Source organism: Somniosus microcephalus, chromosome 13 (genome assembly GCF_052327205.1).
Source record: "Somniosus microcephalus isolate GS21.2 chromosome 13, FLI_Smic_1.0, whole genome shotgun sequence".
Lineage (NCBI taxonomy): Eukaryota > Metazoa > Chordata > Chondrichthyes > Squaliformes > Somniosidae > Somniosus > Somniosus microcephalus.
Window position 1 is genome coordinate 155,875,004 of NC_140999.1, and position 24,533 is coordinate 155,899,536.

General features: G+C 41.8%; 1 protein-coding gene across 1 annotated transcript in view; it reads right to left on the bottom strand.

Annotated features, from left to right (window-relative positions):
• Positions 1-911: 911 nt before the first annotated feature.
• Positions 912-24,533, bottom strand: part of ptgis (prostaglandin I2 (prostacyclin) synthase) — a 92,279-nt gene continuing 68,657 nt past the window's right edge. Inside the window, exons 7-10 of the mRNA XM_086005410.1 lie at positions 21,485-21,638; positions 9,386-9,567; positions 5,113-5,264; positions 912-4,172 (exon numbers count right to left, since the gene is read on the bottom strand). Of these exons, the coding sequence (XP_085861536.1) occupies positions 4,025-4,172; positions 5,113-5,264; positions 9,386-9,567; positions 21,485-21,638 (636 nt within the window). The 3' untranslated portion in view covers positions 912-4,024. The remainder of the gene's footprint in view (positions 4,173-5,112; positions 5,265-9,385; positions 9,568-21,484; positions 21,639-24,533) is intronic.

Consider the following 24,533-nt stretch of genomic DNA (forward strand, 5'->3'; position numbering starts at 1 on the left):
CGCCATTCTAGCTTGTCGGCAAGAGGTTGTGCATAATTGTGCCTGTTTCCACCTACTGCCTTGGTAGATACATGTTGATAGGTGATGCACTAGTAACTGTAAAATGTGATGACCCAATTATATTGGTCATTATAACAGGCTGGTTATACTGGCTGCCCCAGCTTCCTCTGATATTCAGAGCATCACCCCATAAGCAGGCAGCTACGTGGCCCATGTGGTATGATGCAGCATTGTTGTGTCTATGAATTGAATACTGTCCCCTCCAAAGCTGGGGCTTGTTCTGCTTACACATTGCAAGTGAGGCCTAGAAATTTGATCGTGTCCAAAAATGGAGGGGGCTTCCTGACCGCTATATTGAATGCTTAAGAGCCCCTTTAGTGGCCGAAACGAGCCTGGCCTAATTACATTTGTAAGCCTTAGAGACCAGGCTGTACCACTTTTATTTTGTGAAAACCACTGCATGTCAATGAAAGGGTGTGGCATTAAAAGACTACTGAATTGAATTTAAAGTGATCACTTTTTACTTCTTTTTGCCCTTTTGTCAAAAACTGAACAAATATTTAAATTCCTAATTTTCATATTCATTTAAAGTGTAAAGACTGTCCTCTCTCACCTTTCCCATAAAATAACTCCTGTTAAAAATCCATTTTTAATTTTACCTTTAGGTATACATAAGACAAATGTGTACAAAGTTTAAACAGCAATGAGAATGTTGCACATACAGTAAATGTTTAAATCAAAATTTGCACGAGTAATATTTACATAGGTTCAAATATTATACTGTAGCATGATTGTCCAAAAGATGTTTCAATTTTTTTTAAATCCCAAAATATAAACAATTCGTTATTGAAATACCTCAAAGTATTTCTATATTCTGGTGTACTTTGCTGACACATAAATAAGGACTAATGTTTGACGTTTCAAAATATTTATTATTACATGTAACAATTTTAGTAAAGCACAGAAAATACTTTCATGAAGATAATAGGAATTCATTTCACTTGAAAACAAATATTTTCTTTCTGCAGGCTTTTGAAATGCAAGCTTGGTCATCTTACCACTACCTCTTGATTTAACTTATCGTCACTTCCACTCTTTTGCACCCTGGAGGATTCCTACACAGTGGCCTTTTCCCTTCATCAATCTAATTTGTTCTTTATGTTAATCACAATACCTCTTAAAGTGTTAAATTGCACATTAACTACACTGCCAAAAACTTCACCTTTCACAAATGTTGTGCCCTGCAACAGTAATATTTTTCTAACACAGTAATGTTGATAACACTTACTGTGTCATCATCCCCTCCCCAAACAGTTATTTCAGCCTCATCGCAGAAACTGCAAATGAAATGGATGAATTGTGTACAATGGTACTAAATAGAGAAAATATATTATTTAATTCTTTCTTAAATTGTTAGAAAGTTAGGAAAGGGTCACCAACAAGCCTTTTAAGGGTGTTGTTATACTACTGGTACCAGTTTTCAACCAATGCATGTTGATACAAATGTAGGGCTGGCTAAACTGACTCTGGGCTCGATTTTAACTCCCACGCCTGCTGGAAGCCAGGTGGGCAGACAGTTAAAATGGAGTGGAGACTTACTCACTTCTTTCCCACCCTGACTGGAAATGGTGGCATAGTGATAATGTTACTGGATTAGTAATCCAGAGGCCCTGGACTAATGATCTACGAGACATAAATTCAAATCCCACCACGGCAGCTGGGGAATTTAAATTCAGTTAATTAAATAAATCTGGAATAAAAAACTACAGGAAACTCTTTTTTATCCAGCATGGTGCCGGTTTATCAAAAAGTCCGGATTACAGAGAGTTATAGTTAAAAGGTACGAGAGCTCCATACACAGTAACAAATCCAGGCTTCCCTGTTGCTTAGCAACAGGTGCAAGAAGCCCGGCCACAGACCAAGCGTCCCTGTTGCTTAGCAACAAGTGCAGAAACCCCCGATTACACAGCCAAGAATCAAGGAATGGCCACTAATATGAAGAAAAACTTAACTGAACCTACTCCTGCATTTTGCCGGTTAACCGAGATTTCCGGTTGTTTGGGTGCCGGTAAATCGAGAGTTTCCTGTAGTATCAGTAATGGTGACCATGAAACTACTGGATAGTTGTAAAAACTAGTTCACTAATGTCCTTTTAATGAGCCGCATGAATTGCCGTTCAGTCTTCTTGCTTTTGATTCAATGATGAGTTTCAGGGAGCTCAGGAAACCTGTGCATGTCATGTTAAATTTAAATCCCAGTGAAAATCTTGTTCAAATTGCCTCATTTAAATATAAGCAGTAACTCATCTCTCCTAAGGCATTGAAACGCACCCGAGTTAAACCCGGAAGTCACGCGTTGCAGCCAACTTCTGGACGTGCAGACATTTTTGCCGATTTTAACGACCCTCCTGAACCCAAACCCATGCATTCTTTACTATTAAAATTTCCCCCTTACCTCTATAAATACTCTAAAAGGTATAAATCAAATTATACATATAAAATCAGTATTTAAATAGCTTGAATAAAATAGTAACTTAATATATATTCCAAAATATATATAAGTATCTGTTTAAATACATAAACTAGTTTCATTGCAGTGCTAAATGAGAACATGATTGTAACAGTTAAATGAAAGACTTGAAATTATGTATATCACCTTTCACAACCTCAGGACATCCCAGAATGCTTTACAGCTAATTAAGTACTTTAGAAGTTCAGTCACTGTTGTAATGTAGGAAACATGGCAGCCAATTTGCACACAGCAAGGTCCCACAGGGACAAATAATTCAGGTAACATGAAAAGCCCACATATCCCATCCAGCTCATTGATGTGACACTAACTTCTGAATCTGTGTTCCAGATAGATTCCTCTGTTTGATTCTACTGCAACACAAGCCCTTATCTTTCCAATCTCTCACTGATTTTGCAGTTTCCTTCTGATTCTGTTCGGTGTCAATTTATTCAATAATTTTCAAGCCGGAGCAAGAAAAATTTGAGCCTTGAACGAGACAGTGGTCCCAGGAGTGGGTACATTGAACAATTGCCTCCAGACAGACCCTGGAAAATTGTAGTGTGTGAACAGGAAAGTAGATGCATTCCCTTGATGTCAATAAAGCATGCTTACTTTTTGGTGAAGTCGGACTGTGTGATTTATTATCTGACTGATGATAAGCCATCTTCAATTCTTTTTTACTCTTGTCTTACAGAGTTCCCTTACAAAACCAGTAAAAATGCAGCTGAGACTGAACAATAGAAGACAGCTCACTATTGATCTGGAAACATCAATACCAGCAGGCAGATGCACTCCAGGGAGTCTCCTTGGCTAACGTCACTGGAACTTGTTAGGCATTCCAATTAAAAGCAGTGTATTGGTGAATCTCAGAATATTCTCATGCAAATTATTAGAAGTAAGTGACACGTCCATGAACTGACATTTCAAAGAGTTCTAATTGGGTATTCATGTAGCACAGTAAAAATATGAATTATTAACGCCAGTTATTTCATGCTGCATTCCATCATTACATTTTTATGCAGAACTGTTTGAAATGTTCAGTTCCCCAACATGTGGCATTGGTACACAACAATAGATAGGGGTTGTGTTAAACACATTCCTTGAAATTCTGTAGTTCTTTTCACAGCAAAAATGATTGCTATTGTCATAATAGGCTTTGGAGTTTTTCTACATTTTTAAATATTAAAAAATAGCAACAAAAAATGGTTAAGAAATGTTTTGGCTACAACTGTGTGTTTCAGCCTCTCCACTTCATCAATTCATCCCAACAGAGGTTAGTGTAATGCTCACACTAATTCCATTCTGAAATATAATAACACTGTTACAAAAAATGTCACTTGATAACTCCACTCCCCATCAACTTCTCTTTTTAAAAAGAGAACTACTCAACATAACAGGAAATATAATTTTTCATCAAGTGAATAAGAATGTGCAAGCTGCAAAAAAACAAGTGTGATGAAGTTCCCTGGCACACACAAGGATTCTGGTATCTGTTGCTTTGTTGTCCTTCGGGCTATTCAGCCCTGAGTTTATACTGAAATGTGATATCATTTTCAGGCTGCATCAATCCAAATCCATATCTACTTGTGTCAAAGGCTGGGACCTTTGTCTTTGGGTCAGTAAGTTGAAAATCAAAACAGCTCAGCATTGCAAAAACAAACCTGTAAAACAAAAAGTAAAATTAATTTCAGTTACATTCAATAAAAGTTGTTTGAAAAATGATGCTGCTGCTATGTACATAGTTTAAGATACAGATTCACTGGTGTTCCTGGTTTATCTGACATCTTTCCTATCTGTTTCCTCCTTCCCATAGAATGTTATCCAGCATGATTTCTGTTCCAGCTGGACGGATGGAATAGCCTGGATACTGAATAAACAAACGCAGGTGACCACTTCAAGTTGAGCAGGATGGGTGGCGTAAGCTTTTACTACCCTGAGACAAAAGACTTTGGGCAGAACTTTTACAGAAATATTCCCAATCTTCTACCGCAACTTCAGAGGATCAGTGGAAACCCTGGAAAAATGGTGTGAACAGCCATTTTTAGCCACTTACGTTGTTTCTCCAGGGGTTCCATTGATCTACCGCCAGAAAACCCCTGTGGAAATTCCAAGCACTTGTTAGCACCATATAGCAAATTAATCCAAAATGGACAAACCACTCTTAGCTGAGATAGGCAACAATGCAATTCAAACTGGCCTGCAACCACAGTCATCTGCCTGCATTGCTCTGTCTGTGGTTATGAAGGCAATGACCATCATCAATCATTATGGCACAAGGCCATTTCAGACAGCCATGGGGGATTCTGCAATATAGGCATGTATTCATTCATCAGGTGACTGATGCACTTTTCAGAAGAATTGAAAAATGATGCTGCTGCTATGAGTTTGGCATCACAGCAAGGCAGCAGCGAGATAGGGCGATCCAGTTTTATGGGGTTGCTGGCTTTCCTGACATCCAAGATACATTAGATGGCACCCATGTTGCTTTGTGAGATCGTACAGTCAAACCTCTCAACTTCCTCAAGAGGATTTTATAGGGAATACCCTTTACAGGGAAATGCCATATATGAGATATATACTGTGAATCTATATGACACTTACATTTTTAGGCTATTTATTGCATGAGATCGTCCAATACAAACATTAGCCCCTGCACCCCAGGGCATGTTGTAGTACTGCAGCTGTTTTCCACCCTTGAAGAAAATTGTTTTCTTTGTTCCGTCTGGATATAAAAATCGATCATACTTAAATTTCTATAAGTTCAATAAGAAAATGTTATAATTAGAATCATATATTTTAAAGTATAGTGCAGTAATATAAAACCATCATAAAGGTGAAATGGTTGCTGGTCAGAAACTAACATATCAGTGGGCCCACTATAATGGCAATTAAAACTTTCATGTCTTATACCTGTGGTCGCAAATTCCTTCTTTTCTGTTTGATATTGTCATTTATATTCCCCTTCCCCCACCTCCAAGTCATTTATGTGCACTGAAGAATTACACATAAGGATATCATGGACAGGCTGACATGCTGAAGAGGACAAGGCATCAAACCTGAATGGACTTCATACTACTTAAAAAAGTGGCTAGCAAAATCAATCTTGTTCTTGCCATTATCTTTTGGGAATCATTAGAAATGGGAATAATAACCGATGGAAAGCAGCTAACATAACATCAATCTTTAAAAAGGGACATAGAGAAGACCCAGGGAATTACAGGCCAGTGATGCCAACATCCATTGGCGAGTATTGGAAGACATCCTGAAGAGGGGATGGTGTGGTAAAAGAGAACGCCAAACAGGTTTCCTGCAGTTCTTTGAGGAAATGATAGAGCTTGTTGGTAAGAGCAATTCTGTGAACGTGATATATTTAGATTTTAGAATTTTAACACCTTGACACAGAAGCGAATAGTCCACAAGATAGGAAGGCATGGAATAGGAAGCAAGCTTCTGAGAAGGACTGAAAATTGGCAAAGCCAGAGAAAGCTCAGTGACATGGCAAAGGGTGTCATAGATGTCAGTACTGGGACCATTCAATTTACAGCGTAGATAGCTGATGTAGAGCTAGGGATAAATAAAAAGCTATCTAACTTTGCAGATGGCACCAAATCGGGGCAAGGTGGTTTTAAACAATAGGGAAGAGGTGCAAAAGCACAAAGCGATCCAGATGGGTTGAGAAAGTAGGCTAATGTGTGGAAAATGGCATTAATGTAGACAAATGCAAGGCAACGAGACCAGGGAATGTAAATAAACAGTGGGAATATGACTTTCAGCTACTGCACACAACACAGGAGACAGTACTGGAAGTATTAGTGAATTGCTCGCTGAAACCAACAGCACAGTGTGTGGCAGCAGTAACGAAAGCTAACCAGATCATGGGATGTATAGGCAGAGTAATGAGTACAGAAAAAGCAAACCATAATAACATGTTTAATATAATCACAAAATCTATAACAAGGGAGCAATAACTCAAGTTCAGAGGAGGAAAGATGATCAGACTGTTTGAATTGAATTACATTGGTGAATATGTGGAATAGACTATCTGAGAGGCAAAGGAGGTTGACTGTCAGTAAGGAGGGAGTTGAATGGATATTTAGTAAGTGAAGTGATTGAAAGGCGAGAGAGATAGCATGGCAAATTATGTTTTCTGGACTTCAGGATCTGCCTGATGGACTGCAATGAGTGTCTCCAGTTCTGTAACTTCCTGTTTCTATGCAATGATGATGACAGAAATGTGATTTCTACCATTTTTTGGCATCCCTTATGGTTAATGGTCTCATCTGTGAAACATCTTGGCTGTTCTCTGCAAGACTTATTGTGGCAGAGCCAATTATGGCTTGTACTGAAAGTTTTCATAGCCTCCAACACATTGTTGTTAAACTGGCCTCAAATTTAATCTGGTCCTAAAGCCAAGGTCTTCCCATGTTCAGTTAAAGCCACATAACAAGATAATGCTGCTGTCCCAACACCTCTTTGTAAGTCAAACCAACAGTAACAGAAATGTCATGATTGACAGGGACAATAATGAATTATTAATGATGAGGTATCAGTCAAATTTCTAATCCTAGCCACTGCAGTGAAAGACTGGCAATGCTTTGGCACGGATCAGTAAAATGCAATTGGCTTCATTTGCTGAATAGTTAAGTCGCAGCTGGCACTCGCTTGGCTCCAGCTATGCCTTTTATATACCCAAAAAGTAAGCTATTATGAGACAAAACTTTGAGGCAGTGTTGTTCTTCACTGAGGAGTAGGACATCTGTTTCAGTCAGCAGTGATGTATCCCGCTGGTTGAAACAGAGCAGCATTTGTGCCAATCAGGTGACTGCCCTCCTAGCTGAAGGAGACTCCCAGATGGATAGGCATCAGTGAATATATCAGGAATAACAGTGCTAATTACAGCACTATGAGTAATGTCAGTGAAAATATAATACCATCCTTGTAGAGTCTGTATTTGATTTGCTTTCAGTTGATATTTTTGTAAAAGTAAATAAGGACGTACAATGGTCTACAGGATACACACATTGCTTTGACAGCCCTCCTCTGTGACCTCTATCGCTGAGAAGGACAAGAGCAGCAATGTCATGGGAACCATTACCTCCAAGTCACATACCATCCTGACTTAGACATATATTACTGTTCCTTCATAGTTGCTGAGTCAGTATTCAGGAATTCTCTACCTGCCACCACTTTGAATGCACTTTCACCAAAATTATTGCAGCGGTTCAAGGAGAAAGCCCACCACCACCTTCTCTGGGAAACTATGGACGAGGAATAAATGTGGCCTTGCCAGCATTGTCCACAGCCCGAGAACAAATCCAAGAAAAGCCTTTGTTTAATGAAAAGTATTCTCCTCTATGGTCCTACCTGAAATCAGAGCACTGCCCTATGAAGGATAATCCCAGCCGGGGGGATTTTAACCCTACCCGCCTGGTAGAAACCGGACGGGTAGGCAGTTAAAATGCTCCAGGTGACATACCTGCCGATTTCCCCGACAATCCTGATTTTAACCTGCTTCTTTGAGCAGACATCAAAGGCATCCACCTGAAGTCAGTAGGGTCCTTTATTAAATATTCAGATGACATCATCAGGCCCCAATTTTAACTCTGGCCTGTGTGGTGTAGCTGCTGTGGCTTTCCCGCCAGCCTGAAGCAGGTTAGAAGAGGATCAGGATGTGAAGGTAAGTTTTTGCTTTTCTTTGTGGGACCAGGAGTGCTCTGCCAGGTCCCACAAGGAACATTTAGATACCCCCTGCCCCGGACTCGCCCCCTCCCTCCGACCCCCCAGCTCCCTCCCATGAGGCCATCCCCAGAATCTCCTTCTCCAGAATCACCTGTGTGCCTGTGGGTGACTATCCGCTGTCCAATTTTCCAAAGGCCAGCAGCCTCCTTCTGCCTGTTATGGGCGAGAATTGGATGGGTGGCATGGTAATGAGGCCTGGGTCAGATGCGAACTGGCCTCTGCAGCTTCCTGCCGGAAGCTAAAATTGATCTGACCACCTTATCCACGGGACACCGCCTCCCACAATGCAACATTTCCTCACGACTAAATCGAATGTCAGCCTAGATTAGGAAGTCAAGTCCTGGAGTGGAATTTAAAACCACAGCCTTCTGCCTCAGTGGCAAGAGTACTACCAATTGAACCAAAATGATACTCTAATTAAAGAAAACTTCAAGCCAAATTTTTACAACATGATTTAATTATGTTTGGCATTTAATGATTTTAAACTACAGCCTTTATGAGCTGGTTAAAAGGGAAACTGTTAAGAACATAAGAACATAAGAAATAGGAGTAGGAGTAGGCCATTTGGCCCCTCGAGCCTGCTCCGTCATTTAATGAGATCATGGCTGGTCTGATCGTGGGCTCAGCTCCACTTCCCTGCCCGCTCCCCATAACCCTTGACTCCCTTATTGTTCAAAAATCTGTCTATCTCCACCTTAAATATATTCAATGACCCAGCTTCTACAGCTCTCTGGGGTAGAGAATTCCACAGATTTATGACCCTCTGAGAGAAGAAATTCCTCTTCATCTCAGTTTTAAATGGGCGACCCCTTATTCTGAAACTATGCCCCCGAGTTCTGGATTCCCCCACGAGGGGAAACATCTTCTCTCCATCTACCTTGTCGAGCCCCCTCAGTATCTTATATTTTTCAATAAGATCATCTTTTTGAAGAAGGGTTCGACCCGAAACGTCAACTCAAATTTCTGTCCACGGATGTTGCCTGACCTGCTGAGTTTCTCCAGCATTTTCTGTTGTTTTTTCATCTTTTTGTGCTGTGCTCGTCATTTTAATAAGATATTTATACCAGGAGGCTTTTCAATTTTGAATAATTTCTCAGCCATTTGTGAAATGCACGATCAAGTGAATCTAACTTACCTCAGGCTCGTCATAGATTTCTGGGTCCATCTGGGGACTTAAATAAGGAAAGAGGCAGAGTCTATCTCCCATTCGCAGGCGATATTTTCGGCCATCTTCAAGCTGCAGGGACATGTCCTGAAGAACCTCTCTGGTAATGAATGGCGCTGCTGTCAGCCGCAGAGTCTCATTTAAAACACTATCTGTTAACAAAAAGGAGCCACATCACTATTAATGCACCTAGTGTCTCCATACTGCTCTGTTGAATTTCCCAGTGAAGAACCATTGTGATACTGATAACACACCAGAGATCCATTTTGTTATCATTCTCACTCTGACATGAACTTTTGCTGAGAATGGATTAAATTGGCACCCCATCCACCACCTTAAATGTTCGGTCCCTCCACCACCAGCGCACCGTGGCTGCAGTGTGTACCATCTACAAGATGCACTGCAGCAACTCGCCAAAGCTTCTTCGGCAGCACCTCCCAAACCCGCGACCTCTACCACCTAGAAGGACAAGGGCAGCAGGTGCATGGGAACACCACCACCTCCAAGTTCCCCTCCAAGTCACACACCATCCTGACTTAGCAGTATATCGCCGATCCTTCATCTTCACTGGGTCAAAATCCTGGAACTCCCTCCCTAATAGCACTGTGGGAGTGCCTTCACCACACAGGCTGCAGCGTTTCAAGAAGGCAGCTCACCACCACCTTCTCAAGGGCAACTCGGAATGGGCAATAACTGCTGACCTCGCCAGCGACGCCCACATCCCATAAAAACAAATTTTAAAAAAGTTTAGATTTGTCAGGTGCAAGGTTTCATCCACATGATACACAAAATGTATATTAATGCAGCTTCTGAAGCCACTAGAACAGATCTCCACTCCCTTTAAGCTGCTATTGGCTGTTAAACATTGCTCCCCCTCATTGTGATAATCAGGTCGACCCCAGAAAGAAACTTGCTAGTGACTGCCCAAGCTCATTTCATGTGGGACTCTTTCAGCCAATACGAAGAAAATACATTCATCCAGCAGTCTTGATTAGATTCAAAATCAAGACCTACAGCTGAAAGGACAATGTGCTAACTCACTGTGCCACCCAGTCCCCGGTCACAAAAAAGTTCAACTGTGTTTAATTTAGATAAGGAGTTCAACATTGTAATATATGTGGGTAGAACAAATGAAGGACAGAGACACGAGTGGTTAGTCCAGGAGCTTGGCCAGAGCAAACTGAGCATGCTCATACTAAACCATGTGACAAACCATGTGATACTACATTACACTGCTTTCCCCTTAAAAAAAGCACATATTCCTCTCTCAATTACAACAAAATTATGGTTCTACCTTTCCCAGCATTACATGTATCATATAACAAAAACTCCTGGCTTTTTTTTCTTTTAAGTTAACTACAAATGCTACAAATGAACTACAAATCCAGTTTAATAACAGGTTTGCGGAGCCTTCCTGATCTCCTTACAAAAGGTTTTGGTGTTGAACCAATTTTCGGGTTGTTATGTTCTGGTTCCAAACTCAAAGATGATCCTGTTTCTATCTCAGACTTCTTTGAACCTGATACTTCAGTTTCTGAAGTCTGAACGGAGTCAAACTCATGTATGTGTTTATGATCAAGTGGTTCAAGATCATGTTTTCGTTCATCTCTAGCAGAGATCATGTAAGAACATAAGAACATAAGAAATAGGAGCAGGAGTAGGCCATTTGGCCCTTCGAGCCTGCTCCACCATTCAATAAGATCATGGCTGATCTTCTACCTCATCTCCACTTTCCTGAACTATCCCATATCCCTTGATTCCCTTAATATTCAAAAATCTATCGATTTCTGTCTTGAATATACTTAACGACTGAGCCTCCACAGCCCTTTGGGGTAGAGAATTCCAAAGATTCACCACCCTCTGAGTGAAGAAATTTCTCCTCATCTCAGTCCTAAATGGCCGACCCCTTATTCTGAGACTGTGACCCTTGGTTCTAGAATCCCCAGCCAGGAGAAACATCCTCCCTGTCAAGCCCTGTAAGAATTTTGTATGTGTCAATGAGATCACCTCACATTCTTCTAAAGTCTAGAAAATATAGGCCTAGTCTACTCAATCTGTCCTCATAGGATAATCCCAGGAACCAGTCTGGTGAACCTTCGTTACTATCCCTCTATGGTAAGTATATCTTTCCTTAGGTAAGGAGACCAAAACTGTACACAGTACTCCAGGTGTGGTCTCACCAGGGCCCTATATAATTGCAGTAAGACGTCTTTACTCTTATACTCAAATCCTTGTGTAATAAAGGCCACCATATAATTTGCTTTCCTAATTGCTTGCTGTACCTGTATGTTAACTTTCAGTGATTCATGTACAAGGACACCCAGGTCCCCCTGAACACCAACATTTCCCAATCTCTCACCATTTAAAAAATACTCTGTTTTTCTATTTTTCCTACCAAAGTGGATAACTTCACATTTCTCCACATTATATTCCATTTGCCATGTTCTTGGCCACTCACTTAGCCTGTCTATATCCCCTTGAAGCCTCCTTGCTTCCTCCTCACAACTTAAATTCCCAACCAGCTTTGTATCATCAGCAAACTTGGATATATTACATTTGGTCCCCTCATTCAAAATCATTGATGTAGATTGTGAATAGCTGAGGCCCAAGCACTGATCTTTGCGGTAACCCAATAGTTACAGCCTGCCAACCCGAAAATGACCCGTTTATTCCTACTCTCTGTTTTCTGTCCGTTAACCAATCCTCAATCCATGCTAGTATATTACCCCCAATCCCATGAGCCCTAATTTTGTTTAATAACCTCTTAGAGTCATAGGGCTGGATTTTGCCAGCCCTGAGGGGGTGGGTTTGGAGGCGAGACTGCCGGGAAAATGGCAGAATTTGGGGGCGGGTGCCCAACCCGCCCCCAATCTGCCTCCATGCCATCTTGTCAGGAGGTGGGTAGCTGACCCGCGCTGGGTCCCGCCTCCCCGAGGTGGGAAGGGGATTAGTGCCAATTAACTGCCTGTTAACAGGTAGTTAACAGGCAGTTTTTTGGCTAATCCCTATTTTGAGCCCTGAAGTGTGGGCTTCCCGACGGCTCCGAACCTCGCCAGGGTCAGCAAGGTGGGCCGTCGGTCTGCGGGGGTTGGAGGGGCCGAGATGTCTGGTGTGCAGGTGAGTGATGGGTGCATGTGTGCAGAGGTAAGTGTGTGATGTGTGTGTAAAGTGTTTTAATAAGTTTTACTTACCTTTACTTCTTCCTGCAGGCTTCTTCCCTTCAGGTCTCGGAAGTCCCTCAGCTCACCGGCACAGAAAGCAGAATGGCCGCTGAACTGTCAAAAGCTGCAGCCTTCTGCTTTCTGGTCAGGAAGGCTTTCTAATTGAGTCTTGAGTAAAGACACAACTTAGAAGACAGATTGTCAGTGTTTGACAGCTTTACAGAGCTGTCAAACGATGACATTTCATCTGTCAAAAGCTCTCGACAGATGAAACGGCACTCGCTGACGTCACCTGTAACCGGCTTTCCCTTAATTGGCCTGCTGAGCCCGCTGGGCGGGCTTAACAAGGTCAATCAAGGGAAAATAGCGTGGGTGGGCCACAAGTCGATGGAGGCGGGACTAAAACCCAACAAGTGGGAGTCCCACCTCCAAAAGCTCCCCATTGACAAAATCCAGCCCAACGAGTCATAATGGTATAGAAGGAGGCCATTCAGTCCATCAAGTGCGTGCCAGTTCTCTGCAGAGCAATCCAGTCAGTCCCATTCCCCCGCTCTATCCCCGTAGCCCTGCAACTTTATTTCCCTCAAGTGTCTATCCAGTCTCCCCTTGAAAACATTGAGTGTCTCTGCTTCCACCACTTCCGTCGGCAGCGAGTTCCAGGTCCTCACCACTCGCTGTATAAAAAAGTTTTTCCTCACATCCCCCCTGTATCTCTCGCCCAAAACCTTAAATCTGTGTCCCCTAGTCCTTGTACCATCAACTAGTGGGAACAGCCTTTCCCCGTCTAGCCTATCCAAACCCGTCATAATCTTGCACACCTCTATCAAATCACCCCGCAACCTCCTTTGCTCTAATGAAAACAAATCCAGCTTCTCCAACCTGTCCTTGTAGCTAAGATCCCCCATCCCCGGAACCATTCTGGTAAATCTCCTCTGCACCCTCTCAAGGGCCTTCACATCCTTCCTAAAGTGTGGTGACCAGAACTGGATACAATACTCCAGTTGTGGCCTAACCAGCGCTTTATAAAGATTCAGCATAACTTCTCTACTTTTGTACTCAACACCTCTATTTATGAAGCCCAAGATCCCATATGCTTTGCTAACCACTCTCTCAATATGTCCTGCCACCTTCAGGGACCTATGCACATTAACTCCCAGGTCCCTCTGTCCCTGCACACTCATTAAAACTGTGCCATTAAGTGTATATTGTCTCTCTCTGTTCCTTCTGCCAAAATGCATCACCTCACACTTCTCTGTATTAAATTCCATCTGCCACTGTTCTGCCCATTCTGCTAGCCTTTCTATGTCCTGTTGCAGTCGTTTGGTATCATCTTCACTGTTTGCCACACCAAGTTTGGTGTCATCAGCAAATTTAGAATTTCTACTCTGTATTCCAATATCCAGGTCATTTATATATATATCAAAAATGCAGTGACCCTTGGGGAACACCACTGTCTACCATCCTCCAGTCTGAAAAACAGCCATTTACCACAACTCGCTGTTTTCTGTCCTTAAGCCAATTCCTTATCCAAGCTACCACTGGCCCACCTACTCCATGAACCTCAATTTTATTAACCAGCCTTCTATGTGGTACTTTGTCAAACGCCTTCCTAAAATCCATGTAGACAACATCCATTGCATTCCCTTCATCTATCCTCCCTGTTACTTCATCAAAAAATTCAATTAGATTAGTCAAACATGATCTGCCTTTTACAAATCCGTGTTGGCTCTCCTTAATTAGCTTCAACCTCTCTAAGTGCCTGTTAATTTTTTCCTTGATTATTGTTTCTAAAACTTTACCCACCACTGATGTTAAACTGACCGGCTTGTGGTTACTAGGATTGTCCAAACGCCCTTTCTTGAACAATGGTGTCACATTTGCCACTTTCCAATCCTCAGGCACGTCCCCCGCATCTAGGGTAGATTGCAAAATTATGGCAAGCCCTTCCGCTATCTCCTCCCCCAATTCCCTTAGCAATCTAGGATGCAAGCCATCTGGACCAGGCGACTTAGCCACTCGAAGCATACCCAGCCTTTCTAGTACATCCTGTCTATCAATTTTCATCCCTTCCATTGCTTGTACCTTTAGTTAGCCCTATTCCAGTTTAGAAGTTCCACTCTAGATTGTTCTTTGCTCCTCTCCATTGCTAATCTAAATCTTATGATACGATGATCACTCGTACCCAAATGTTCTCCCACAGACACTTGGTCGACCTGGTCCATTTCATTCCCCAGCACCAGATCCAGCAATGCCTCCTTCCTAGTTGGGCCAAGAACATACTGGTCAAGGAAATTCTCCTGAACACATTTCAGAAATTCCTCCCCCTCCTTTCCCTTTACCCTAGCATTATCCCAATCGATATTTGGGTAATTAAAGTCCCCCAATATCACCACTCTATAGCTCTTGCATATCTCTGCAATTTCCCTGCAGATTTGCTCCTCTACCTCCCTCTCACTATTTGGAGGCCTATAGAATACCCCCAATTGTGTGATCATACCCTTTTTGCTCCTCAACTCTAACCAAGTGGATTCTATTCTTGTCCCCTCAAGAACATCCTCCCTTTCCAACACTACAATGTCTTCCTTAATCAGCACTGCCACCCCACCTCCCTTTTTTCCTTCCCTATCTTTTCTGAACGCCTTGTACCCTTGAATATTAAGTGCCCAGTTCCCACTGTTTTTTAGCCATGTTTCCATTATTGCCTCTTGTGTGGCACCTTATCGAATGCCTTCTGAAAATCCAAATACACCACATCCACCCTTATCCACTGGTTCCCCCTTATCTATTCTGCAAGTGACAACCTCAAAAACTCCAACAGATTTGTCAAACACGATTTCCCTTTCATAAAAATTGACTCTGACCAATCCTATTATTATTTTCTAAAGCCCTGTTACCACGTCCTTAATAATAGATTAGATCACTTGATCTACAAGAACACTTCAGATGTTGTCACCAATCGCAACCAAATATCTCTTGGTTCCACCAACCTCTACTACGGTTCCTATATCCCACTTGTGTGAACTCGACTTGTCAGGGGGACTGAGAACATGAACACACTCATTTTGTCTGAAATTGCGTTCTTTCTGATTGCTGTCATAATAACGTTTCTGACTCAACTGTTTCTGTTCAACTCTTGAGGCCAAATTTTGTTGAACAAGACTGAATCGTGTTCTCAATCTTCTCTTCATCGGGAGTTCTGTTGGGGTATATCCAGTTGTAGTGTGTGGAGTAGTTCTGTACTTTGGCAAGAAATTTGCCAAACGTTGCTTCATGCCGAGTCCCGAACAACCCTGCTACACTTGTTTTTTGAGAGCTTCTTTTACTATTCTGACTGACCTTTTGGCTGCTCCATTTGAAGGTGGATGATATGGTGGAATGACAGTGTGTTTGATACCGTCTCATTTCATGAACTCATGGAATAGAGCAGAATGGAACTGATGACTATTGTCAGAAAAAAGCTCTTCAGGTAATCCAAGACATGCGAAGATGGACCTCAACTCATCTATGGTACAGTCAGTTGTAGTATTTGAACCCATGTGTTTCACTTCAATCCATTTTGAGTGACTATCTACAAGTACCAGGAAATAATCATTTGCTTTCTCACAGAAGTCTACATATACGCTCTGAATAGATCTACTTGGCCCTGACCAGGGTTGTAATGGAGTTTTGGGTGGTTTGTTTCTGCAATTTTGGCAAACGCTGCCTTTCCTGACAAGTTATTCAAGATCACTGTCCCATCCAGGCCAGTAAAACTTCTTACAATTGATTTCATACTGGCGGTCCCTGGATGTTCAGTATGAAGTTTGGCCAGAATTCTATCTCTCAAATAAGTAGGTACCACCACTCTGTTTCCCCACTTGATACAACCTTGCTCACAAGACAATTCAGTATGACATTTATGGAATGGTTTCAACTCTCTGTCCAGACACCGATCAGTCCATCCATTCAAGGTGTTTTCATACACTCTTTCCAGTAGCAAGTCCTTTTGAGTCTCATTTGCAATCTCAGTCGCGTTCACGGGAAAGTCTTTGCAGATTTGGGCCCCAATATTGCTAGGAGCGGTTTGTGATTGGTTTTGCCGATTAGGAACTGTTGGAATTTCTTGATTCCAAGCACTATGGCGAGTGCTTCCTTTTCAATTTGCATGTAATTTCTTTCACTCTTTGTGAGGGTTCGCAATGCGAACGTGATTGGTTTCTCTTGGCCGTCATCCATTACGTGGCTTAAGACAGCTCCCACACCATAGCTAGAAGCATCACTGGCTAACTTAAGCTCATGCTCTGTGTTGTAGTGCACAAGTAGAGCATTGCCAGAGAGACTTCTCTTACAAGCGTCGTAAGCTTCCTGTTGTGCTTTTGTCCACTTCCACTGGACGTCCTTCTTGAGGAGCTCGTGCAATGGAGCTAACATGGTCGCTAACTCAGGTAAGAAACGTGCGTAGTACTGGACCGTTCCAAGGAATGATCTTAACTCAGACACATTCTGTCATTTTGGAGCATTGATGACCCCATTAACCTTTTCCTTAACTGATTACAAGCCATTTGCATCAACTTTCAGGCCAAGGGCTGCACAAAAGCACATTTGCTCCTTTTCAGTTTTACATTGTGGGAATTCAACCTTTGAAGCACTAACTTCAACACTTCTAGATTTTCTTCCTCACTGCTTGTTGCGATCAGCACATCATCTTGATTGCATAAGCAATTTGGAAAACCTTGCAAAATGTTATCCATCGTAGCCTGGAAGATTTTGGGGGAGGACTTTACACCATACGGCAGCTTGGTGTCTGAGTACAGTCCCTTGTGTGTGTTGATAATGAGATACTGTTGACTCTCTTTGTCAACATTCACTTGAGCGTAAGCATGCGACAGGTCAAGCTTAGAGAAAACCTTTGACCCAGAGAGTGCTGCATACAAATCTTGTGATGTAGGTAACGGGTACTGTTCATCGTCAACTGCTTGGTTGATAGTAATTTTGTAGTCATCGCACAAGCTTACAGTTTTGTCTGCTTTGGGCACTACCACAATCGGGGTAGCCCATTCACTTTTGTCAGTTTTTACTAGCACTCCATTCTCTAGCTCTTCCTCCACCTGACTTTTCAATGCCTTGCCTTACAATAGACAGGCTTTGCGTTGGTTAGCCTAACATCTGTGGTAGGTAAAATTTTGGAGTCCATTATTAAGGAGACAGTAACAGGATGTTTGGATAATCATAATTTAATAGGACAAAGTCAGCATGGTTTTATGAAGGGGAAGTCATGTTTGACAAATTTGCTGGAGTTCTTTGAGGAAGTAGCGTATAGGGTGGATAAAGGGGAACCAGTGGACGTAGTGTATTTAGACTTCCAAAAGGCATTTGACAAGGTGCCACACAAAAGATTATTGCTTAAGATAAAAAAAATCACAGGATTGGGGGTAATATTCTGGCATGGATAGAGGATTGGCTATCTAACAGAAGGCAGAGAGTTGGGATAAATGGTTCATTCTCAGACTGGCAATCAGTAACTAGTGGTGTTCCGCAGGGGTCAGTGCTGGGTCCCCAACTCTTTACAATCTATATTAACGATTTGGAGGAGGGGACCGAGTGTAACATATCAAAGTTTGCAGATGATACTAAGATGGGAGGGAAAGTAGTGAGTGAGGAGGACATAAAAAACCTGCAAGGGGACATCGACAGGCTAAGTAAGTGGGCAGAGATTTGGCAGATGGAATACAATACTGGAAAGTGTGAGGTTATGTACTTTGGCAGGAAAAATCATAGAGCAAGTTATTATCTTAATGGCAAGAAACTGGAAAGTACTGAAGTACAAAGGGATCTGGGGGTCCTGGTGCACGAAACTCAAAAGGTTAGTATGCAGGTGCAGCAAGTGATTAAGAAGGCCAATGGAATGTTGGCTTTCATTGCTAGGGGGATAGAATATAAAAATAGGGAGGTATTGCTTCAGTTGTACAAGGTATTGGTGAGGCCGCACCTGGAATACTGCGTACAGTTTTGGTGTCCATACTTAAGAAAGGACATACTTGCTCTCGAGTCAGTACAAAGAAGGTTCACTCGGTTAATCCCGGGGATGAGGGGATGGACATATGAGGAGAGGTTGAGTAGATTGGGACTCTACTCATTGGAGTTCAGAAGAATGAGAGGCGATCTTATTGAAACATATAAGATTATGAAGGGGTCGGATCGGGTGGATGTGGGGAAGATGTTCCCGATGATGGGTGAAACTAGAACTAGGGGGCATAGTCTTAGAATAAGGGGCTGCTCTTTCAAAACTGAGATGAGGAGGAACTACTTCACTCAGAGGGTGGTAGGTCCATGGAATATGCTGCCCCAAAAAGCTGTAGAAGCTACATCATTACATAAATTTAAAACAGAAATAGACAGTTTCCTAGAAGTAAAGGGAGTTAAGGGTTACGGGGAGCGGGCAGGAATTTGGACATGAGTCTAGGTTCGGATCGGTCATGGCCCTGTGGGTAGCGGAGCGGGCCCAGGGGCCGTGTGGCCTGATCCTGCTCCTATTTCGAGTGTCTAATTCTGTTAGATTCAGGAGATGGTTCTGTGATAGTGGATTGGCGGTTAGGATCAGATCAGCCATGATCTTATTGAATGGCGGAGCAGGCTCGAGGGGCCAATTGGCCTACTCCTGCTCCTATTTCTTATGTTCTTATGTTCTTGGACTTGATGCGGATATGCTCGTTATATCCAGTGATGCCCTCATAACTGTCTGAGAACATGCTGACTTGTTCAGCATTGTGTTGAGCCGCTTCTTTGAAGCATCCACACTGAAGTTGTTTTTCGAGTCTAGTTTCACCTTTCTCAACCAAACTTTGCCTATGAGGGTTGGCCTGTTGTAGCAATAATAGGTAGCTTTACTGACTGGCCATTGTGCTAAACTGTACCTTCCATTTGTCCACATGTCTCTAGGATTTCTCCGGAGTAGGTTTTTAACTCTACGGTACTCTTTGTAAGTGGTATTTGGCTAAACTTACTCTCATATGTGTCCTTACTTATGATAGAGCAGTCCGCCGCTGTGTCAATACACATATCAATATATTGGTCATTGATCAAAAGTTTTGTACGGAAGTCTTTCTCACGACTGCTGGCATTGCCGCTAGTGGCATAGATACTGTAGATGCCTAGTTCTTTAATATCAGGTGTGTTCACTTCAATATTGTGAATTCCTCCCTTTTGTTGTCGCTGCTGTGCGTTGCCATTAGAATGGTTCTTACTTCCTGCTTTCGATCTAGCTCTGCAAGCTGTTGAAATATGGCCTTGCTTCTGGCAGTGAAAACACTTCGCATTTCTGTATTGGCAGGACAGTGGTGGGTGATTTCCATTGCAGCGCCAACAATTCACTGAACTGCTCGCACCTACATGCTTTTGACTTGGTCTCACAGCTTTAGATTTGGCAGTGGCTTTACGACTGTAGACCTCAGCTGCACTAGTCACTTGAGTTGGGTGGAGTTCCCTAACATTCTTAGATGCCATCTCCATAGATAGGGCAATTTTGCATGCTATATCAAACATTAGGGCCGGAGCGTTCAGTAACTTGGACTGTGTGCGCTAATCCACCAGACCACACACAAACTTATCTCACAACGCACGATCCAAAAATGTGCCGCAGTTACAATGCAAAGACAGGGTTTTAAGAGCTACAATGTACTCACTGATGGTTTCACTTTGTTTTTGGTTTCTGGTACCAAACTTATAGCTCTCTGCTATTTCTAATGGCTTTGGGTCGAAATGGTCCTTGAGTTTTTTGACAATGTCTTCAAACGACAAATCCTTCGCTTTCCCTGGCGCGAGTGGGTTTGTCAACATTCTGTAGACATCTGGCCTGATCGCCGTTAGAAAAATAGCTTTTTTATGTTCACAAATTATTTTATTTTCAGCTTGAACATTCTCATCTGCACCTTCGGTCTCAATAATGTTATTGGCCTTAAAATATATCTCCATCCGCTCAATGTAAGAACTAAATGGTTCGCGAGCTCAGTCATACATGCCGAGGCTTCCGATGAATCCTGTAGGTGCGGCCATGACTGTCCCGATCCTGTCGAACAGTGACTCAGCACGCTACCTGTGTATCTGTGTGAATCAATGCCACTGTTGCTGTCTATACATACACACGAAGGCAAAGCACAGATGATTCTGCATCAGCATTAACAGTAAAACATCGCAAAAAATTCAGTTTAGGTCACAAATTCACCTTAAAATTTACCACTCGAAGGTTGAACACTGTCCTTCCATGATCCCTAAAAATGGCTTTGGGATCCCATCCTCGTCGCCAAAAATGTAATATATGTGGGTGGAACAAATGTAGGACAGAGGCATGAGTTGCCAGTCCAGGAACTAGTTTACTAGGCCAGAGCAAACTGAGCATGCTCATACTAAACCATGTGACAAACCATGTGATACTACATTACAAACATGATCAAATATTAATTACAAGTTGACCAGACACTATCTACACCATAGTCACTTTTACATTAGCCTTAATATGGCGTTTGTACCAATGCTTCGGCCCGATGCATGGGTCTCATGCACCCACAGTCACACCAACGTAAACTTGTCGGATTCACAACATTGCTTCTGTGCCAGTTGATTGTTGAATATTTTCATACACTTCAATAAGGTCATTACAAAGAAAGGAAATATGAAATCGTCAGTGCACTTAATGTTACAAATTTAGTCACTATTAGAAAGAAAAAGTACTACAACAGAACTGTAAATCTACAAGTTCCAAAGCAGGGATTAAAGATAGTCATACGAAAATTGAAGCAGAGTTGGGTCCATGACCTGCTGTTTGGGTAGGAGCTAATCACATTATTTTACAAAAACTCTTACAATTATTGGTTATCAACATATAGTAATTACGAAATGAATAAAGTAACATTTTAAGTAAAGAAAATGGTACCGAAAATTGGTGTATTGTCAAGAACATCCTGACTAATGGTAGACATTGCACGGCTAAAGGAGATTTTCTTGATTTCCTCCTGGACTGCAGCCATTGCTTCTGGATCTTTCAGCAGGAACAATAGGAGCCAAAATGCTGCAGGTCCAATATTACCCTAAAAAAATCAAAAGCAGTGAATGTTGTTACATTTTTGACAAGAAAGATTTTATTTATCAAGCTCTTCAGTACATGTGTCAATGTCAAGTGCCAATGGCTATAAATAGACATGTAGGACACAGTTTGTAGAAGTCTTTGTTGACAGAGCCTCTGGAAAAACTTTCAGAGATTCAGGGCAGAAGATGATTGTGCATCTATGTATTCTCTGGATAAGAACCCTTATCAGCATCTAATGGACTGGACGATTGCCTCTTCTATTTCCCAGTAATTTAATTTTCATATGGTGTAAAAGCTGTTTTTAAAAAGTAGGAAATGAAGCAGCTGTTCATAATATAAGAGCCAGCTTTGTGTTATTGTGTCAGTTTGTATTTTCCAGTACTGTTAATATACTTTACAGTGAGGGTGGCAATTTTCCATTAGTACTGGCAACTTTTATTTATATTTGTATCTTCTGTTCCTGCCACTCAGAATGCTAAGTTTCTTGATTCCACTCTTGCGTATCCAATTTTAGCCAGAGCAACTCCAGTTTCTCTTCCTGCCCCAGCACTGTTGCCTCACTGTTTTGAGCATCTCCAATGGTTCCTTTAAGGATCGCTGCTTAAGCCTGAGAAATGTCATTCAGTACATGCGCACCACAAGCTCTGGCTAGGGCAAACAAATTTATGAGTCCTCTGAAAATAGCATAGGAGCCTCATTTTAATATTGAAACGAGGGCTATGTTTACTTCTGGTGGCTGCTAAGGTCACCTAAAAAAAAGGCCCCGACCAATTTAGCAGTGGCCCGAACTCTCGTGTATATTGGGTGTGGGCCTCGGCACTGCTAAATTGGTTATTGTTGTGCCCATTTTGGGACCATAAAACGGGTGCAACAATGTTAAAATTAGTCCCCAAACTTCTTGACCAAGCTTTTAGTCATGGGTCCTAATGTCTCCTTCTTTGGCTCAGCATTCATTTGCCACTGTGAAGCACCATGGGACATTTTATTCTGTATTAATGGCACTCTATACATGCAAGTTGTTGTTGTTTCTTTATACTTGAAGAGTGTTGCCCTGAAATTTTACATGTGGCAAGAAAAGTTAAATGCCTGCGCTCCCCCTGCCCCTCTCTTCCCCGCATCCCCCCCCCCACAAATGGCCAAGTAGCTAAAGATATTCAGGACAGAGGTCCTAGTTTTGATTCCCAGTCTGCGCTCAGTTAACTGATCTCAACCAGAATGCTACAATCATGATCTAGGAAGGGGAATAATCAATAGCAAAATACTGCGGATGCTGGAAATCTGAAATAACAGAAAGTGCTGGAAACACTCAGCAGGCCAGGCAGCATCCGTGGAGAGAGAAACAGAGTTAACATTTCAGGTCTGTGACCCTTTGTCCGAACTACGAAGGGCCACAGACCTGAAACGTTAACTCTGTTTCCCTCTCCACGGATGCTGCCTGGCCTGCTGAGGGTTTCCAGCATTTTCTGTTATTAGGGGAATAATCAGCCTGGGTTCCTGGCCTGATCGCCATCCAGTGACCCTTGCTGAAAAGTATATGTACACGATTGTCAGGTGAGAAAAGGACTGGTGTAGTGCTGACACTAGGCTCACAAAATGAAGAATGATACAACAGATGTGTCGTCATTTGCAAAACAGTATTCCAGCAAGGGACAGCAACCTTAGGAGAGAAGGCAGGGTGAAATTGTAGGCTAAAAAGGTCTCATGTCCAAAAATTCATTTGACAGGAATGGAGACTTTTATATATTCACCATTTTACAAAGATAGTCACTGTCTATATATCTATATATTGTAGCCTAACATGATTGACAGTGTTTAATTTGTAATTTTAGAGCTGATTTATTGTTCACTGATGAAACTGAACCATAATTTGACTCATACTTTCAGCTCCCTTTCATGGTTTGGTTTGCGATCATTAAAATTATATGTGTCGAGGATCTTCAGTAGAGCACTATTGCCATAATTTATCTATTGTCCCAACAAAGAAACATTTGGACTTAAAAGCAAGGCAATTTGTAACATTTAGATTACATTTTTCAATATTCTATAAAATTTTTAATTAAACATGAACAATATCTTTTAATTTGGAATAAATTCTGAGTTGGACAGCTGTTTTGATTAAGAAATATCTTAGGAAACTGGTGACCTTGAATTGCGTGCATTGTCATGGAAGTAATAGGTAGGCTGGTTTCCAGTTACACTGGTGATGCACCAAGTCTAATCAATCAGATCACTCAAAATGGCAACCCTGCAATTTGTCCTTGATTTCCACATTGTCACCATGCTAGGCAGGAAACCAGTTTACTCCTCGTTCTGAATATGCAGTTATTTGGCCTTTACAGTTTTAACTGAAAAGTTTCATTAAATTACTAAACCTATTTTGCGGTAAATATCTCTCCTAGAGACTAGAATTACACAATTTAATAAATTTTTTCTGAAACTGCCAGATATGAAAACTTACTTAATGAAGTGCGCTCAGGTTATTCTCACTTATGGTTTGCCAATGGCAATAACAGTTCTGAGGAATATTAAAAGGGAGTCTCATTATCCGGACCCCATTTAATTATTAAACATTTTCCAAAGAATTATCATTAATTGTAGCATCCTTTCATATTTTCTTTTCTGTCCCATATTATTGACTTTACTGGGAATTGGTATATAGGAGATATTGAGCCTAAGAGCTGAATTATTATCATTTTCCTGGGATCTTTCTGTTATTACAACAATGGGCGAAGACTTCTTCTGTGCAGAAAGAGCATGGAGGAAATTTGCAATCTCCCACCGCAACTTTGGCGGAAAATCGTGGAAACCCCAGAGGATCGAAGTAAATGGCTGTTTTTAGTCATTTATGCCATTTTTATAAAGGGGTGGCGGGGGTATGTGAATCTACCGACTCCAA